A 19636-nucleotide genomic window follows, 5' to 3' on the forward strand; every position below is an offset into this window, starting at 1 on the left:
AATCCCCATTGTCATACCCTGTTTTAGTTCATGATACCATGAGTGAAATTAAGACACAAACGAGGTCAAGTACTATAATCGTTCAGTTGGTTTATTACAAAAAAGGCAATTATTATAAAAAAGGGAAAGTATTGTAATAAAGGGGATAGCAATAGAAATGGAAAAGGTAGAAAATGAAGTAAGAATTTGGGGTGCAGATAGAGTCACCAACATGGATCCAGTGGTGTCCCGGGGATCCATCATCGTCATTGTTGGTGGGAGTCCTTTAGGGTTCATAGTTTTTATCATGTCAGAGTGTACCCCAAGAGTCTGTAGTAGCCATTGGAGGTGGGTGTCCTTGTGGAGGTGTCCTGGAGTTTTTCCCCTTGAAGGTACCCCATGGAGTGTGTTTCGTGGAGTTGTCCTCATGGCGATGTCTTGTGGAGGGTGTCCCTCAGGGTCTGTAGTAGTCATCAGTGGAGAGTGTCCTCACTTCACAGAGGTGTCCCACCAGAGTCATCCTTATGGCAATGGCTCCTCCTTGTGATTACCTTTTCACCCTTTTATAATGAGTTGGGGGGAGTACCTCTGTTCTTGTCAGGTATTGCACGCTCCTGGTGGACCAGTTTCCCCGGTCTTGCAGCCAGCTCTTCAACTGCACCTGTCTGCAGCAATTCTTGGGATAATGGGCAGCAATTCCTCACACTAATCCTGCCTGATTAGTGTGAAAAGTCTCATCTCAGCTCTTTCCCACTCGTCCCTCAGGCTAGGGACTGTAGAGTCCCAGTTCAGATCCTCACACCATTCTCCCAGGCAATGGATCCAAGAGTCTTATCTCAACTCCTCCCACCCATCTCTGAGACAAAAGATAGGTGGAATTCCACCTCAGCTTCTCATACCAATCTTTGAGACAATGGACAGTAGAGTCTGATTTCAGATTAGTCTCTCACACCACCCTGTGTCTCAAAGATTGTTCTGAATCCAGGTGACTTTTAGAAAAGAGATAGTACAAAAAGAAGTAAAGAAATTAAAAGAGCAGTGGTTTAAACTACTACAACTGACAGTTTCTGTGGGTGTATAAAAATGATTTATTTAGTTCCATCAGAAGAGGCAGTAATTACAAATTGCACATGTGTTACAACACTCTGAATTAATTGAATGAGACAAGGAATAATACAAGGTAAAAATAAAAACATAGCAACTCCACATAACAATAAAATTTGTTTGACCCACAGGCCTCCAGGAAGCCAGGAAAAAGGTAAAACTCCCATCCTTTCCATTTGGAAAGGAGCATGAGCCAATTTTTGAGTTCCAGATGTGATTCATTTTACTACTTTACCATTATCAATTTTCAAACAATTAGCATCATTTAATTTGGCACAAACTCCCCCTTCCACAGCTGTCAGGTAGTTGAGACCCACGCAATGTTGAAATATTGCAGTCTGCTTTTCCCTGCCTGATCTGCTAACTGATCAAGGGTATGGGCTCATGGGCTCTTTCATTGGTAGTGATTTCTAGGATAACAGAATAATGCAATTTAAGTAATAAGTAGGTTCTCGAGAACTGCTGACCAATTTGTTAGTGTTCCAGGTAGCCAGTCTGTAATACTGTATAATTTGTTACAATACTTTAGCAAAGTCTCCCAAGTGACCAGGGACTCCCAGGGGTCCAATTTGTTTACAAATATTCATTAGATTTCCTGGAATTACAATATTTGCATTTTAATCTTGCATGGTCTTCCTTGCTGGGTGGTGGCCTTGAGGGGTCTCTAGTGGTGATCGTAGTCTTCCTCACTATGCCCACTGATTAACCTCTGTGCTTGTGCAAAAGACTCTTGTCTACTTAAAAAAAAAAAAGCCTCTTGTCTACTTAACAACTATGTCCACAGTTTAGGTCAGTTTGTTCTGATTTGTTCATTACCTGGAAGAACCAGCCCATCTTGCTCTCAACAGAGCAGTCCCAATTTACAGCTTGCAATTAACAGAGTGGTTTTAATTTACAACTTAGTATTTCAGTTTTCAATTCCCCCCTTTGAGACTTACAGGATACACATATATCCTATAAGCGTCATCTCAATATATGCGAATAAATATTCCCATATTTAATTTTGAAACACCACTGTGAACAGCAACGTTGAATCATGCCTGCTAGGGTACAAACACAAATAATTATTATTGTAATTATTACAAACAAATAACCATGTCCAATTTGGTAGCCAAGAGGTAAGTTTGTACCGTAACTCTTCAAAACCCATGAGGTATCATCTCTATTGACTTGGTGAAAGATTTGTCTGTTCCCAAATTTCAGCCAAATCTGTAGATATTTTGCTTCTCTTATCCGTTTATGTGCAGCAGCTTTTATTTATAATTATACAAACCTCTCCTTGGGAAGCTAATAGCAAGTCAAGGACCATACAGTTTTCCAGTGTCACCTGGGATAGTCTGGATACCTCAATCTGTAATGCCTGTATAGCATCTATAATTTTGCTTTCAATGTTTTTAATTACTGCAGATATATTTACAATCATCTTTTCTAATTCACTCACTCCCAACTAAGGGAGAAACCATATGTCCTGGGTTTAGAAATCGCAGTAATTCTCCTTCTTAGTGGCTGGTGCAAAGCTGTGTTTTTGATTTTTGGCCTGGGAACAGTGTTGATAACGCCGATGTTTTTAGTTGCTGCTCAAATGTTTGGTCTGGCCAAGGACTTTCTGAGCCTCATGCTCTGCCAGGGAAGAGGGGAGGCCGGGAGGAAGCAGAGACAGGACACCTGACCCAAACTGACCAAAGAGGTATTCCATACCACAGCATGTCATGCCTGGGATGCAACTGGGAGTTACCCGGAAGGGATAGGGAACTGCAGGGCTGGACGAGGTATTGGTCGGTGCTCAGTTGGGGTGGGGCTAGTTATTGGTCGGCTGGTGTTGAGGTGTTGTATACTTTCCCCTTGTTATTTCCCTTATCATTATTATCATTGGTGGTAGCAGTAGTGATTTGTGTTATACCTTAGTTACTAAATTGTTCTTATCTCAACCCGTGGGAGTTACATTCTTTTCAATTATCCTCTCTGTCCCTCCGGGAGTAGAGGGAGGGAAAGAAGGGGGGGAGTGAGTGAACGAGCTTTGTGGTTGGGTTTAAACCACGACACCATCTAACAAAACTGTGAAATCCCATGGGACAATTGGCAATAGCATTATGAGTTGAGTGCTCTATGAGGTAGTACAAAACATACAAAGCAAGTGAAAAATGTGGCACCATATCAGGTCCCACAAAACAAATAATTCACCTTAATTATTTTCAGTGAGCTGTCAAATACATATCCATCCTCCACCCCTCCTCTCGCAATCAAGGGGTGGAGCTAGTTAGTGGTGGGGGCACTGGGGCCTTCCACATTTTTCCTTTTCTTTAAGGCCCATGGGGTTTATTTCAGGCCACTCTAACAAACACCATCTTTTCCAATTTATCAGTGGGTAATCCATCCATTAAATCTTTTGGACTACCCTTTTGCCAGCCCAATGTCCACAGCCCTTGACTTTTATTAGGAATATTTCTACCTCCTGGGCAAGTAGGGGGTGTCCAGCATTTCCCATTAGTCAGTCAGGGAGGGGTTTTTACCTCTGTTTGCCTCAGTTCCTTAGTATCAATTTTACTAGAAATATTGATGGGACTGTACTTTCTCCCATAATTAATCAACTCCTGGGCAACTTCTCCCCATGTCCATACTTTCTTTTCTGTCTTTTGATCAGGTGACAGCAGTCCTTCCAGGGCAGCAATGGCCCTTTCACTTTTGGATGTTTCTTGTGATGCAAAGGGTTAACTGATGTACAGGGGGGTTAGGGTTAAGCTGCTTGCTTAACAATGTTACTGCTTACTCGTGCTTACTCAGCAAATGCATCCTCAACAGTTATCATGCTTGCCGGAACAGGGTGGGAGGACCAAGGCTATTGATAAGAGGAAGGAACAGTAACTCCTGTTCTCTGGACCCCTAAACTGACTGAAATCAGCTTTGCAGTTTGGTCAGTGACTAAATCACCAGGGAACATGTGCAAGGACTAGGGATGAAAAGTTCAAGGAAGACTCGTTTACCTCATCTTGAGACCCTTGCCCACAACCACCAGGAGACACTACGCAAGCAAGGACCTTTTACCTCATTATAATATGAAGTGGGGATAGGTCATCAATATGTATAGGTGTGTTGCGTAACCTCATAAATATGTAATAGTTTGGAGGATAAATATGAAGGAGAACAACGCTCAGGTGCGCATGCCTTTGGAGGAGCGATCCCCCATGTGCCTCAGCGCTGAATAAAGCATACCTACTTTACAACTTTAATGAGTTGTGGAGTCTACCCGAGTATCACTTGTATCTTTCCCTGCAATTGGATCCCCACAGCTTTCAGGGAGTTCTTTCTAACTTAGTAAAATTTGATCTCCCCCAGACAGCAATACTCTCCAAGCATATTCGTTTTCTGATTCTTTCTGAGTACAACCGAATTCCTTTTTAAGTTTAGCTAATTCCTCAACAGTATACAGAATCTCTTTGGTAGTAACTTGTGGGAATTCGTCCTCTTCATCTTTGTTCTCAAGGCTCGGAAAGAAACTGCAAGAATATTTAATTTTTCTAACCTTAGTCTTGCCTCTTCCAGGTCACTGTGGGGGTATTAAATTCTTTTCTCGGACTGTGGAGAGGCTCTTTTCTCTAATAGAAGTTGCCTTTTCAGGGCTAATTGCAAGTAGTTAGCCTGATTTTTCTCTTTGTCTAACTGTTCTTTTAAGTTAACTACCTGGTCCTGCAGGACTGGGTAAAGTTTGTATGAACTGAGATTCAGCTGTTTGTTGTTCTCTAGCCTCTCCTGCAGCAGTCAAGCTGGTGTCCAGTACTGCACAGGTAATCGTTTTACCCTTTCCTGGCCGGAGCTTTGCATCCCTTTGTAGGGCACTTATTTGGTCTGTTACACTTTGCAAATTATGCTATTTTTTCCTGTCCCATTCTACCCCTGGCAGAGAGGGGTGAGCCTTACGTTTCTCTAAAAAGACCATACAACACATCTCTGCCCTGAGGGGCAACTTCACTGCTATTCATTTCTGAATAGGACAATTGTCTCAGGGAGGCAACATGTTTTGCTTCAACTTTTGTTGGACCCCTTAAGTCCTTGAGAGGTATGCATGTAATACAAAGCAGCAATGGGTTGGGACAGTCCTCTCAGGAAGGTACCCTTTCTGTTTCAAGGAAATGCACCCCTTATGTCCCTGAGAGGCACTTTGTATTAACAAAGCCAACAGGTTGGGGTAGTCAGCTCAGGGAGGCAGCATGTTTCCTTTCAACAAAACCCACCACTTATGTCCCGAGGTATACCCCTAATACAAAGCAAGTGAAATACAGCAATGTGTTGGGGTAGTCCTCTCAGGGAGGCAGCATGTTTTGCTTCAACAAAATCCACCCTTATGTCCTTGAGAGGTATGCACATAATAAAAAGCAAGTGAAATGCAACAGGTTGGGGTAGTTGTCTCAGGGAGGCTGATGCGAGGAATAGTAACAGAATAAGGAAAGGGTTAAGAGTTTTCTTCAAACTATGTATTGATTGTCTTAAATTAGTATAGGGAACAGGTACGTTCTTGTTCTTGCTAGTCTTCTGGTTAAACTATAACCCAAAATAGAACAGGTAACAGAAACGCATTGTTTGAAATTAGGAACGCATTTCCCTCAAGATGTATGTCTGACAAGAACCTGTTTCAACTAGTCTCTATAAGACTTACAGTTGCCAGCTGGGGAAACTGTGCCAAGGGTGAAAAGTGCATAGCGAGGAAGACCTCTTACTTCATCCAGAAGACCCTGGCCTGAGACCACCAGATGGCAGTGCACAGGCGTAGAGGGGAGGGGAATGGTACTAATGAGTTCTTGGAACTAATTGTAATCTCCTCCTATTGATGCAGAGGGTTGACCAATGTACAAGGGGGTGAGAGGAATTCACTTGCTTAAACAAAAGTATTGTCTGTTGTAAATACCTATCATACCTACTAAGCAGAACAAAGGCACTAACTACTGGTTCTATTGATAAGGAAAAGCAGACACCTGGTTCTATTGATAAGCAACTATTTATAAGGAAAAGCAGAGGCCTGAGTCTATTGATAAGGGGGAGAAGCAGATGGTTTATGGCTGGGATACTGACCAAGCCCTAAGGCTATGCATGAAGATTAAAAGGTGAAAAGTTTAAGAAGAGGAAGACTCATTTACTTCATCTTGAAGACCCCTGCCCACAGGAGGAAGACTCATTTACTTCATCTTGAGACCCCTGCCCATGACCAGAAGGGGCACTGCGCAGGCGCAAAGGACCTTCTAGCTCATTATAATATGAAGCGGGGAGATACTAAATATGTATAGGCGTATCAAGTAATCTAATGCATATGTATACCTTAAGAGAATAAATGTAGAGGGAAAAACGACTCTGGGTGTGCATACTTTGGAGGAGCTATACCCATGCACCTCAGCACTGAATAAAAAGCATGCCTACTTTATGTTATAAAAAATTTGTCTTAGCCATGATCTGATTCAATTATTTTATTACAATTGATTATATTACAATTGATTAATATTGAGAGGCAATAAGCAAGCAGCGCTGGGTGCGCCGGGGAGTCTCCGCTCCACCAGAGACGCACACTGGGGTCTTTGGGGTCTAGTCTCTTATATTTCTTGGTCCGGGGTTTCAGCCAATCCCTTCTTCTGTACCCGGATGCCAACGTGGCCCCTTTCCATTATTCTTTTCTTGTTGCTGGGGTCTTTCTCCGGTGAAGACATTGCTGAACTGCTTGGTCATACATTAATGGGGAGATGTCTTTCACATGCAATTAACCACCATCTTAGCCCCATAAATTCCATTCCTTATCTGGTTACTTATCCTGTAACAGGATGTATCTATCTCTTAGTTACCTAACCCCCTTAAAGCATTCAAGCAGTTAAACAAAGCACCCTTTGAAAAACAAAGTGGTGGTTAAACAAAGCACCCTTTGAAAAACAAAAGGGTTGAGTAAGAGGGATTATTCCTTGGTTTCTTCTTCTCTCTCATCATTGTATTGACAGGAACATTTATCATAATCATGATCATTCCTATACATCCCACACAAGGTACAATGGTCACAAGGGGTTCCGATTCCACATAAAGTGCAATGGTGACAAGAACTCCTAAGCTGCTGACCCGAATCATTCCTGTATACCTCACACTTTACAACTTTAACGAGTTGTGGAGTCAATCTGTGTATCACTATGCTTTTGAAATCTAATGAATATGTATGTTTGTGTGCAATAAGTATCTAGCTTGTTGAGCACTCGGTGTGTGAGTTAGGAGGAGCGATCCCCCTTGCACATGGCACCACAATAAACATACCTGCTTTATAACTCTTTGTGAGTTATGAAGTTCTGTTCCATAAATCAGAGGCAGCATGTCTGTTTCAACAAAATCTACCACTTATGTCCCTGAGATTTATGCACGTAATACCTTACACTTTACGTGACATTATGGTACTTTTCACTGCAAGGGATCCTGTCCGTGATACCAGTTTAATGTCAGGGTCCAATTGGAGAAAACCCCGGTGTGTTTCATTCGAGATACAAAGAGTGAAATTAAGACACAAAGGAGGTCAAGTACTGTAATTGATCAGTTGGTTTATTACGAAAAGACAATTATAAAAAAAGGAAATTATTGTAATAAAGGGGATAGGGATAGGAGAGAATGGAAAAAAATGTAGAAAATTAAGGAAGAATTTGGGGTGCAGAGAGAGAGAGCTAGTGATGATACGCGGATTGACTCCACAACTCGGTAAAGTTGTAAAGTAGGCATGCTTTATTCAGCCCTGAGGTGCATGGGGATAGCTCCTCCAAAGTATGCACACCCAGGGTCGTTTTTCCTTTACATTTATTACCTTAAGGTATACATATGCTTTAGATTACTGATATGCCTATACATATTTAGTATCTATCCCCGCTTCGTATTATAATGAGCTAGAAGGTCCTTTGTGCCTGCGCAGTGCCCCCTTCTGGTCATGGGCAGGGGTCCCAAGATGAAGTAAATGAGTCTCCCTCTTCTTAAACTTTTCACCTTTTAATCTTCGCACATGGCTTTAGGGTTTGGTCCATATCCCAGCCATAAACCATCTGTTTCTCCCCCTTATCAATAGACTCAGGCCTCCTCTTTTCCTTGTCAGTAGTTGCTTATCAGTAGAACCAGACCTCTGCTTCTCCCCTTAACAGTAGTTTGTGCCTTTGTTCTGCTTAGTAGTCATGATAGGTGTTTACAACAGACAATACTTTTGTTTAAGCAAGTGAATTCCTCTAACCCCCTTGTATATTGGTTAACCCTCTGCATCGGTGAGACCTAGCCATTAGGCCTTAGTTGAAATAACTTTACCTTTTAGCATGAGTCTTAATCGTGACTGCTCACTTAGCAGGGGGTCCCTCTGTGGGTGGGAAACTGCCCTTCTGCTCACTTAGCAGGGAGACCTCTGAGGATAGGGAACTGCCCTTCTGGTAAGTCATTATAAGCAATGCATTAGAATTCGGGCCTGTAGGCAGCTTGCATCCGCTTTTGTAAATTGTTTCTAAGCAGGGACATTCCTAATGGTACTACAGTTATGTAACTTACCAAATTGTATGTGCTTTAGATAAAATTATATCAAGATAGAAATGTAAAGTATAAAAAAACCCTGAAATTTCCTGTGCTTTGGACATGTGTATGGAGGTTTGAAAGCCCACATGCTCCCGGCACCAATAAAGGTCTGTGCTTTACTTTACAGTGCGTACTGTGAAGTGATTTGTTTGAAGCAAGTTGGCGAGCCAAACCAGGAGACTCTCCTTTCAGCTGTGGGACCCTCAGGGTGCCCCTGGAGAATTCTCCAGAGAGACTCCCCTGATGTGAGGAATAGTAACGGACTAAGGAAAGGGTTAAGAGGGTTTTTTTGAAACTATGTCTTGATTGTCTTAACTTAGTATGGGGAACAGGTATGTTCTTGTTCTTGCTAGTCTTCTGGTTAAACTATAACACAGAATAGAATAGGTAGCCAAAACATATTGTTTAAAATCAGGGACCCTTTTCCCTCAAGAAGATTAATGTCTGAAAAGAACCTGTTTCAGCTAGTCTCTAAAAGACTTGCAGTTGCCAGCTGGGGAAACTGTCAAGGGTGAAAAGTGCATGGCGAGGAAGACCTCTTACTTCATCCAGAAGACCCTGGCCTGAGACCACCAGATGGCAGTGCACAGGCGTAGAGGGGAGGGGAATGGTATTAATGAGTTCTTGGAACTAATTGTAATAATCTCATCCTCTTCTGAGAAATCCCCTCCTATGTTTGTGAATGAATATGTATGTTTGTGTATAATAAATATCTAGCTTGTTGAGCTCTCACTGTGCAAGTTAGGTGGAGTGATCCCCCTTGCACCCACCACCACAATAAACATACCTGCTTTAAAAGTCTTTGTGAGTTGTGAAGTTCTTTACCATAAATCACCCTGGTCTCCATTGGATCATCACAGGAACTGACAAGACCCCGAGATAGGTACGCAACTTCAAAGCACTACCTTACATTGTAGTTTTGGGCTACCCATAAGTCATACGCTGTGTATTGCAGTACTGACATGCTAGCGGTATACAGGTGCTCGGGGTTAGAGTCCCCACTGTATTTGGGGTTAGAGTCCCCATTATATTCAGGGTTAGAGTCCCTCTTGCCCTGGGTTCAGCAGTAGCAGCTACTTTTCTCCTTAGTAGCTGGTGCAGTGCTGTGGTTTTGATTTTTGGCCTGGGAACAGTGCTGATAACACCGATGTTTTCAGTTGCTGCTCAAATGTTTGGTCTGGCCAAGGACTTTCTGAGCCTCATGCTCTGCCAGGGAGGAAGGGAGGGCAGGAGGAAGCAGAGACAGGACACCTGACATAAGCTGACCAAAGAGATATTCCATACCACAGCACGTCATGCCTAGGATGTAATGGAGAGTTACTCGGAAGGGCTAGTGGACTGCAGGGTTGGACAAGGTATCGGTCGGTGCTCGGCTGGGGGGAGTGGGGCGAGTTATTGGTCGGCTGGTGTTGAGGTGTTGTGTTGAGGGCTCTTTAACAAACAATGGGCATGTGAGCGATCCAGGACTCTTGCCATTGGTTAGAGTTTGTAGTAAGGATTAACGGCCTAGTTCAGGTTACTTCAGGGCAAAGTTGTGGCCACATATGCGGAAGTTCTTCAGGAGGGAAACAACTCCCGGATGCTGAAGAAGGAACCAATCAGCTAGTGCTGCTCCCGGATGCCGAAGAAGGAACCAATCAGCTGTCTTTGCATTATGTGTAGAAACCAATCATTGTAAAGCTTAAGCTTGGAAGCTATAAAAGGCAGTGCTCTGAAGTGAATAAAGGTCAGCTTCTGATTACAGTAATCAGCATGCTGTCCATTGATCTTCCTCAAATGGCGCCCAAACAGGGACCCTCTTGCTGTTGCTTGACTGAGTGAAAAAGACAGCTGGAATAGGAGGGGAGCAGAAAAGCCGACCGAAGGGGTTGCTGTCCCGGCAACTGAAAAAAAAGCAGAGTGCACTCTGAGGTATCCACGTGGAAAGGGAAGGGTGATGAGAGAGGGAATCTCACCCTGATCAGGTGAGCGGTTGGGGAGGGGAGTCTCACTGTCGAAAGAAGATGTGGCAATAGTAAAGCTCCTCCAACATATCCTTTCTAAGAGAGGACTGACATATGATGACGGTACCTTAAAAGACCTTTTAAAATGGGCAAAGGACCGGGAGCTAATGTTGGGAGTGGGTGCAGCTTTTGAGCTACACACCTGGGATCAGATTAGATCCGCTTTATGGGAAGACATTAGTAAGGGATCCAAGGAGGCTCATAAATTAGCTACTTCAGAATCCGCTAGTTGCCGCCGCAGCTGCGGAGACTGAGGACAGAGATGAAGATGATCCTTTGATCCAGGCCCTATTGACCCCGAGAAGGAGCCTGTGCACATTCATAGGACTGCTGTTGTTGCTGCTCCTGAGATTCTGATGCCTGATAATTCTGATGCTGACCTGGATGGTCCTTTTGACCTGGAGCCTATTCATCCAGAAAAGGAGTCTGATTTATATCCCCCAGATCCTCATGATAAATGGGCAGCTGTAGAGGGAGAAGCGAGATGGGTGGGGGATGCAGATGTATTGTGTGCTTTCCCTGTGATGTATGTGCTGGATCAAGACCCGCGGTGGGAAGGTCTCTCGTATGCTCTTATCAAGGGTATCGGGCGGACTGTGGCGGACAGTGGACTTGGGGCCCCATATACAACTCATTTGATACAGTCTCTCTGTGATACTCATGTACTAGAAGTTGGCAAATATGTCTATGATTCTATTGATGCTTGGAAACCTTTATAGATATTGCTGGCCACTTCTTCTGGCGTAGGCTGGCCACCTGTGTCGGAATGAGTGTGCATTTTATAAAAGCCCAAGCCTCATGCAATGTAGGGGAGGCAGAGCCTCTGCGGGGACACTCACTAAGGTTGAGCCTGCCACCTTGCATTGCGGTGATGCTTCTTGGAGCTGGTTTCCTGATAGTCTTCACAGGGTCCTTGTGCCACATTCTGTACATGGGACTGTGTAGTGGGAGTAATGATTGTCTGGATTTTGTGTTTCAGATATTGTAGTTGTGTGGAGTGTGCTTGTGGGGTCCCATACGTGTGTGTGTATGTGTGTGTGTGTGATGAGGGCAGATGGTGTTCTATGTATTGTTTTGTTGTTGGGTTCATGTAAAAGTTCTTAAGAGATAGCAGTTTAACATTTCAGGCAAGAAAGGGTTAATGCTGAAGCAGCCAGGCAGCTGTAGCTGCTGCGGAGTAGGCAGGCATTTATAGATGCTGCCGAGCAGGCCGCCGTTTATAGATGCTGCCGAGCAGGCTGCCGTTTGTACCCTTGCAAAGCAGGGTGAACAACTTCAGAAAAAAAAAAAGACCACCAAAAAACCCCAAGAAACAAAAAATATACCTCTCCATCTATTGAAGTATTGAGGCAGTTTGTAGAGACACCAGAGACAAAGCCTAAAGAGCGCCTGCAACACAGTGGGCACATGGTAGGAACCTTGCTTAGTGTGTTTAAAGTAACCTGGGGGTGAATCCACGACTTGGAGGAACAGATGGCTTGAAACAAGAACTGCTAACTGAAAAAGCGAGAGGAGTAGTGCAACCACAAGCTTTATCAGCCGTCACCTAAGCAGCATCAGGGTGGCAGAGAAAGAAGAAAAAAAAAATAATTAAAAAAAAATGTGCAGTTTACTTCTGCAGCTGCTTTACATTCCTTTTGCATCAGAATGCCTCTACTTTAAGGAAACACTTTAACCTTGTGTCCTCCTACCTACAGGTCCATGGCAGCTGCCTGCAAAGTTTGTCAAGCCTTGCCATGAGTTGGACAGATGAGTGGAAAAACCCAATGCCTTGGCTACAGGAGCCAACCGTGAATACCCCAAGCAGAATCAGAGAAAAATTAATGATTGCAAAACATCACTTGGAGGCAACTGAAAAGTAACAACTTGAATAAGTGTACTTGTAAAGTAGCTATTATTAGAGGCTGTGATTTTGTGTATAAAAGCACCTGTATTTACTAGCCAGTTGCTAATAAGAAACTACACTTTGTATTGTATGGATTTGTCACTTGCAAAAGAGATGTTAGAGCATGCAAATTTGCAGCAGCTGCTAGAAATTGCTAAGGCAAAAGCTAGAAAGATTCTAATATGACGGTAGTGTTATAAAGCAGTTAATGGAACAAATTAAGAGGGTGGGAGAATTCCACTGGTAAGAAATTTCTTTGGCTAGTCCCTCGCTGCCATCAGCATCTTCAACATGCTGCTGCACCCTGTAAGAGTTACTCTGTTAATGTAAATCTGTATGTGCTTTGCCATAGTAGTGACTTGTTACTGGATGAAGCAGGTGAAACTCTGCATTGACAACAAGGCGCAAGGACTGAGGTTGGCCAAATGCCTGCTACCACAGTCAAGGGCAAGACTGGCTTGGCCTCTGTGTTTGCCACCAAGAAGAACCTTTAGCTCCACTTCTGGCTGCAACCCAGCTGGTGTGGAGCGGTGGGGACACATGCCATGCCAGACCTTGATGTGAGGGATGGCCTCCCCTGTTATCAGAGAGCCATCCAGGAGAAAAAGGGCAGGCCCAGCAGGCTGTGGCTGGCATATGTTGGAGGTACGATCTAGTCCTGCTCAAGTAGGGTCATCTAAAAGATATATAAAACAAAAAGAGGGGAACGCAAGGATTTTCTTGGGGAGCTATCAGCCCCGACCGACCTCCGCTGCTCACGACAGACCTCTGATACAGTAAGAAAGGTGCTTTTAATTTGGTTACTTTGGTTACGGTACCGATTGTTGAGTAATGTAAAGTGTAGTAATGTAAAGTGTAGTACCGACTTCTGATAAGCCTGCCTGATAGACATGGCGAAAGCTGCACTAGGTTTGGTGAAGTCTGGTCTGGTAAAGCCTGCCTGTTAGATGCGGCGAAAGCTGCGCTTGGCTGGGGCTAGGGAGCTCCCGGGGTAAGCCTAGGCGCCGTCCGTTAGACAGTAGCGAAAGCTCTGCAGGTTCGGCAAACGTGGTTATAGTATTGGTATTTGTGCTGCAGGATCAGCATTTGTCTGTATAATTTCTGTAACATAGTGGCAAATGTGTGTGCATGTTTTGGAGATCTCTTCGTATTTACAAAATGCCATCGGTCCCTAAGTCGTCTCCATTAGGTTGTATTTTAAGCCATTGGAAGGAGGGCGGATTCGGACAGAGTATACGGAAAAGCAAACTAATTGATTACTGTAATGTATGGTGGACACAGTATGAACTGGAGGATCAGGAGAAATGAACTGAAAATGGGACTTTGCAGTACAATACTATATTACTGTTGTTGTTATATTGCAAAAGGGAAGGAAAATGGGACGAGGTACCATACGTAGATCTTTTCTTTACCTTAAAAAAAAAAAAAGGAAAAAAAAGAAAAAAATAAAAATATGAATGTCAGAAATCCTATGGAATAATGGTTGTTAAGGTAAATACTAATGAACAATGTAAGGGATGTGTTACTGAGAAAAGGTGTATGGGGTGTCTTGCTTTAAAGAATAATTTACAACATCAGAAAGATATTGAAAGCTTGGATTTGACAGTTGCCCCATCAGCCCCACTGGCATTAAATGAAGAAAGGGGGAAGGAAGAGGATTTTGTAATTAAAAAAAAAAAAAAAAAATGGGAATGAATGTAAAAGGAATAGGATATGATCAATGTGGAAATTGCAAACAAGAGGGACACTGAAAAAGTGAATGCCCATTTAGGGGAGGACAATTTATGTCTCCAGGGAATCCTTTTATGGGATCTAATGTAGCTAAAACGATGGTGCTAGGAGAACTTGATAATCAAAGCTGACTAGGCAGGGGGAAAGATAAAGAACCCCTCTTGAAAGTCCAATTGGGAGAAAAAGAAGTAAAATTTTTAATAGACACAGGGGCTACATATTCAGTTTTAAATGATTTACACGGGGGGTTAGGGGAAAGAACTACGACAATTGTGGGAGCCACAGGGAAGGAGGAAATACGGCCATTCTTGCAGCCCCCAGATCTGCGATTTAGAGGGAAGGAATTAACACACAAATTTCTATATGTACCTGAATGCCCCATTCCCCTTTTAGGACAGGACATATTGGCCAAATTGGATGCAATGATCATTTTTGAAAATGGTGAATTAATAATGCAAATCCCCGAATCAAAAGCAGGACAGATCTTGGTTCTTAAAGAAAAACTCATTGCTCAAATACCAAAAGAGGTAGAAGAGGCTGTGATACCAGTAGTTTGGGAAACAGAAATCCCGGGAAAATCAAAAGCAGCTCAACCAGTAACAGTGGAACTAAAAGATGGGGTTAGGCCAGTAAGAGTTAAACAATATCCACTGAAGCTAGAGGCAAGATTTGGGATTATAAAAATAATTGAGAAATTTTTGAAATATCGAATTTTGAAAGAATGTGAATCAGAATATAACACACCAATTTTTCCAGTAAGAAAACCAAACGGTGCCTATAGGTTAGTACAGGATCTGAGGGCAATAAATGAAATAACAAAAGATATCCACCCAGTGGTAGCAAATCCTTATACACTGTTAACATCTGTGAAGGAAAAATATAAATGGTTTACAGTAATTGATTTAAAAGATGCCTTCTTATGCATTCCTCTTGATAAAAATAGCAGGAAATTGTTTGCATTTGAATGGGAGAATACACAGAGCGGACGAAAAACACAATTAACGTGGACCAGACTACCACAAGGATTCAAAAACAGTCCAACCCTTTTTGGGAATCAATTGGCTAAGGAACTGGAGGCATGGACTATTCAAAGAAAGGTACAGGTACCAAGATCACAATATCTCTTATTGCAATAAGTAGATGACATCTTTATTGCAACAGAACAGAAATCATTATGCATAAAAGTGACTATTGAAATCCTGAACCAGTTAGGAATAAAAACTGCATAGAGACAATCTGTGCCATTCCAGAACCACGGAATTTACATGGGTTAAGGACATTTTTGGGCATGGCAGGATGGTGCAGGTTGCGGATAATGAATTACGGACTCATTGCTAAACCCCTGTATGAAGCTCAAAAATCACATGCTTTTGTTTGGGACAAACCACAGAAAGAGGCCTTTAAAAGACTGAAGGAGGCGTTAACAAAATCACCAGCATTGGGACTCCCAGATTTGACAAAGGACTTTCAGTTATTTGTCCATGAGAGGCAGAGATTGGCGTTGGGAGTATTAACCCAGAAAATTGGAAGCTGGAAAAGACCAGTAGGATATTTTTCGAAACAACTGGATCCGGTAAGTGCAGGATGGCCTTCATGTTTAAGAGCGGTAGCGGCAACTATTGTTCTAATACAGGAGGCCAGAAAACTGACTCTGGGAAAACATATTGAAGTGTTTGTACCACATATGGTAACAACTGTCTTAGAACAAAAAGGGGGGTATTGGTTATCCCCTAGCCGAATGATGAAATATCAAGCAATCTTAACAGAACAAGATGATGTAAGTCTAAAGACTACTAATTTGTTAAATCCAGCAGCTTTTCTAGGAACTGACCTAGAGGAAGGAACTCTTGAACATAACTGTATAGAGGTCATCGAGCATACATATGCAACCAGAACGGACTTAAAAGATGTACCTCTTGAGCAACCGGACTGGGAACTTTTCACAGATGGAAGCAGCTTTGTGGAGAACAGGACACGGTATGCAGGATATGCTATGACAACGCAACAAAAGGTAATTGAAGCAAAAGCATTGCCTCCTGGAACATCAGCTCAACGGGCAGAGCTGACAGCTCTTACAAGAGCGTTGGAACTGAGCGACGGTAAAAAGGTAAATGTATGGACTGATTCAAAATACGTGTTTGGTGTAGGACATATACATGGAGCATTATGGAAGGAACGAGGACTGTTGTCTTTACAAAGGACTAATATAAAATATCAAGAAGAAATTTTGAAACTGATAATTGCTGTACAAAAACCCAAACAGGTAGCCATTATGCATTGTAAAGCACACCAAGGAGGAACTTCGAAGATATCCGAAGGAAATACACTGGCAGATCGGACAGCTCGACAAGTTGCCCAAAAGGTATGGAACATGATGGCCCTGATACCTCTCAAGGTAAGCCCACTCCATACCTATCTTTCACAAGACCCAAAATATTCAAAAGTAGATGAAAAGTTGGCAGAACTTTTAAAGACTCAAAAGAATTCTGAAGGGTGGTATACAACAACAACTGGACAGGTAATAGTACCACCAGCAATAATGCGAAAAATCCTACAAACTGAACATCAAAAATGTCACTGGGGTGCGGAAGCATTGGTAACTTATTTAAAACGAGGAATAATTTCCACACAGATGCTAATTATGGCAAAAGCAGTGGGGTCAAAATGTGAAATTTGTTTGAAAAATAATCCAATAGTAAAAAGGCAAGTTGAGATGGGAAGAATTAGGGATATCATGGAATTTACATACCCTCTGGAGGCCCTAATCTAGTGGACAGGTAGAAAAGATGAATCAAACAATAAAGAGACAAATCAGTAAAATATGTCAAGAGGCCAAAATAAAATGGCCACAAGCATTACCTACAGCTCTGTTACGAATCAGAGTAAAACCCAGTTGACCAAAGTTGAACAAGAAGCAGAAAAAGAAAAAGAGTATATTGAACAAAATCGGGTCAGAGCACTCTTTGATAGTTTGGGCCTTCACCTCACGGTATGGGTCCGTTCCCTCGTGCAAACTGTAATCGTAATACTGATTATATTCTTAATGATATATCTAATGTATCTTTGCATCTGAAAGGAAATAGCCCGAAGCAGTGCATGGACCCATTGAATTATAGGAGCAGTAACTAGGGAACATTCAAAGTACCCCACACCTCCACCTACCTATCAGGAGACAGCTACCTAAAAGAATGAAAATACTTACTTAAGTTGAGTGAAGTATTTTCAAAGGGGGGAAATGTTAGAAAAGAGTGAAGTTTTATGATAAAATAATCATATAAAATAGTGGAAATGATTATATTTGAAAAATCTAAAAATCAATAGTGAGGTTTTGTATATTAGAAGATGGTTATAACTTTGCAGTTTTGTTTGCAGTTTTGTATCATGGTTACTCTATAATAAATGTTACAATGGTAGTCTTAGTAGCAAAAACTAACATAACCATATATGGTAAAGGGTGTATGGTGGATTTGGAGAAGTATGTATTGTGAAACTCTACCCAAGCAGAACCTACACATACCAGAGGCAGTCAAGGGAAGATAAAAAAATGCTAACATCCACAGAAAGGTTGGGACATGTCCAAAGAACGAAAAGGTGAAAAGGACAAGCCGAGGAAGACTCCTTACTTCATCAGGACGACCACCAGAGGGGGCTGCGCAAGCGCAGAAGGGGCTGATGTCATAATAGACTGATGTGGTAATCCTTGATGCATATGTATTAGTTAATGTTGTAATCCGTGTTGAATATGTATTAGTTACGAAATTTTTAGTGTATAAATTGCGAACGCGATGTGATGAAGTCGAAGCCAGATTTGGGCGCGTGCCCCTGGTTTCCCAGCGCTGCAATAAAGCACCTCATATAACCATTCCGGTGGTTATGTGTTTGTTCCTACACTAACACCAGGGCTTGTCAAGCACCAAGGCCTCAGAGCTCATTCCCAAACTCTTTTTCATGCAAATCTTATCACCTTCACTCCCCACAACTTGTATAGCTCATCACCTAAATGCCCATATCTACTACTCTGAGCTTTAAGAAGATATGTGTTGTCATGAGCATCATCAGGGCATGAAGTCATGGGAAACCTGGTAGCAGCAGCAGAACTGTCCTCAAGTCACCATCGACTGACCCTGACTTCCCTGCAGTCATCACCACAACAAAGAATGAACTTAGATGAAACCAGAAGAGCTCAGCAGTCACTCTATCAGTTCAGCACTGTCACCAGCAGGCAATAATCCAACACTACACACCATCTCTCCTGCCCTGAAAGACTGTTACAACAGATGAAGCCCTACATCATGGACTGAATGAACTCAGCGGATGTTACAGGGATGGTCTGTATCAAAGAATGATATCTTTCTCTCTCTCTTTGTGTTTGTGTATATATATACATATATCAAGAGACAAAAAGTGATTGTATATTGAAAAATGTGGGACTTAAGCATGACTTAAGTAGTATAGAATAAATGGTGGATACTGTCCCGAGTTCAGCTGTAGCAGTCATTTTTCTCCTTCTTAGTAGCTGGTGCAGTGCTGTGTTTTTAATTTCAGCCTGGGAACTGATTCGGAGAAAACTCCAGGAACAAACTTGCCAACAAAGTTTTCAAGCTGACAAGCAGGTATTCTTTATTGCGGTGCTGGGAAACACAGGGGATAGCTCCTCCTAACGTGTGCCTCTCTATTGCTACACAAGCCGTTCTTATATAGACCCTGGGCATACATACATTACATCATTTTCCAGAAAGTTCCCCGCATGTGTACAGAATTGTGGTGGTGGTCTCTGAGGGTCGTTTACTTCTTCCAACAATCTTCATCACTTCTGGCAGCCTTTGAAGCACGCGCAGTAGATGCTTATACGAGCTTAATTGGTTCGTTAGCACCAGAGACATAATAATCCTCCTGTCCTCCTACTTATCAGTTGGTTTAACTGTAGCCTATCCTGGATACCTGCCATTCCCAGATACTCCTTATCCCTGTGTCCTGTTCTTCTAGACTGTTTTTCTTAAAACTGTGTCAACAATAACGATTTATCTTGTACAAGAATGCTCAGTGTGTTCTCTAGCTGCATTCTATTTTTTTTATGTATCATGCACTTTAGTAATTTTCCATTGCTACTGTTACAAAGCCATCAAACTTAACATTACTTAAAACTGATTTTAAAGGTTTTTATATTCCATTTTGTGATTTTGTGACCCCCCTTGTCTCAGAACAACGCTGATAACACCAGTGTTTTTAGGTGTTGCTAAGTAATGTTTACTCCTGTCAAGGACTTTCTCAGCCTCATGCTCTGCCAGGGAGGAGGGGAAGCCGGGAAGAAGCTGAGACAGGACACCTGACCCAGACTAGCCAAAGGGGTATTCTGTACCACAGCACATCATGCCCAGAA

The 19636-nt window shown here is 42.5% G+C and overlaps 1 protein-coding gene across 2 annotated transcripts; it reads left to right on the forward strand.

Moving 5' to 3' along the window:
* Positions 1 to 13134: 13134 nt before the first annotated feature.
* On the forward strand, positions 13135 to 18586 carry LOC136004285 (uncharacterized). 2 transcript variants are annotated; one of them, XM_065660644.1, is made up of 3 exons: positions 13135 to 13310; positions 15200 to 16267; positions 16520 to 18586. In XM_065660644.1, the coding sequence occupies exons 2-3, from the start codon at positions 15545 to 15547 to the stop codon at positions 17024 to 17026; spliced, it is 1230 nt and encodes a 409-aa protein (XP_065516716.1). In that variant the 5' UTR covers positions 13135 to 13310; positions 15200 to 15544; the 3' UTR covers positions 17027 to 18586. The 2 variants fall into 2 exon arrangements, with proteins under 2 accessions (XP_065516716.1, XP_065516715.1); XM_065660643.1 differs by having other exon boundaries at positions 15200 to 18586.
* The last annotated feature ends 1050 nt before the right edge of the window (positions 18587 to 19636 follow it).

The sequence above is a fragment of the Lathamus discolor genome, chromosome W, assembly GCF_037157495.1.
Source record: "Lathamus discolor isolate bLatDis1 chromosome W, bLatDis1.hap1, whole genome shotgun sequence".
NCBI lineage: Eukaryota > Metazoa > Chordata > Aves > Psittaciformes > Psittacidae > Lathamus > Lathamus discolor.

Coding starts and splice junctions, on each gene's coding strand:
- LOC136004285 (XM_065660643.1), top strand. CDS start 15,545: ATGGCAGGATGGTGCAGGTTGCGGATAATGAATTACGGACTCATTGCT.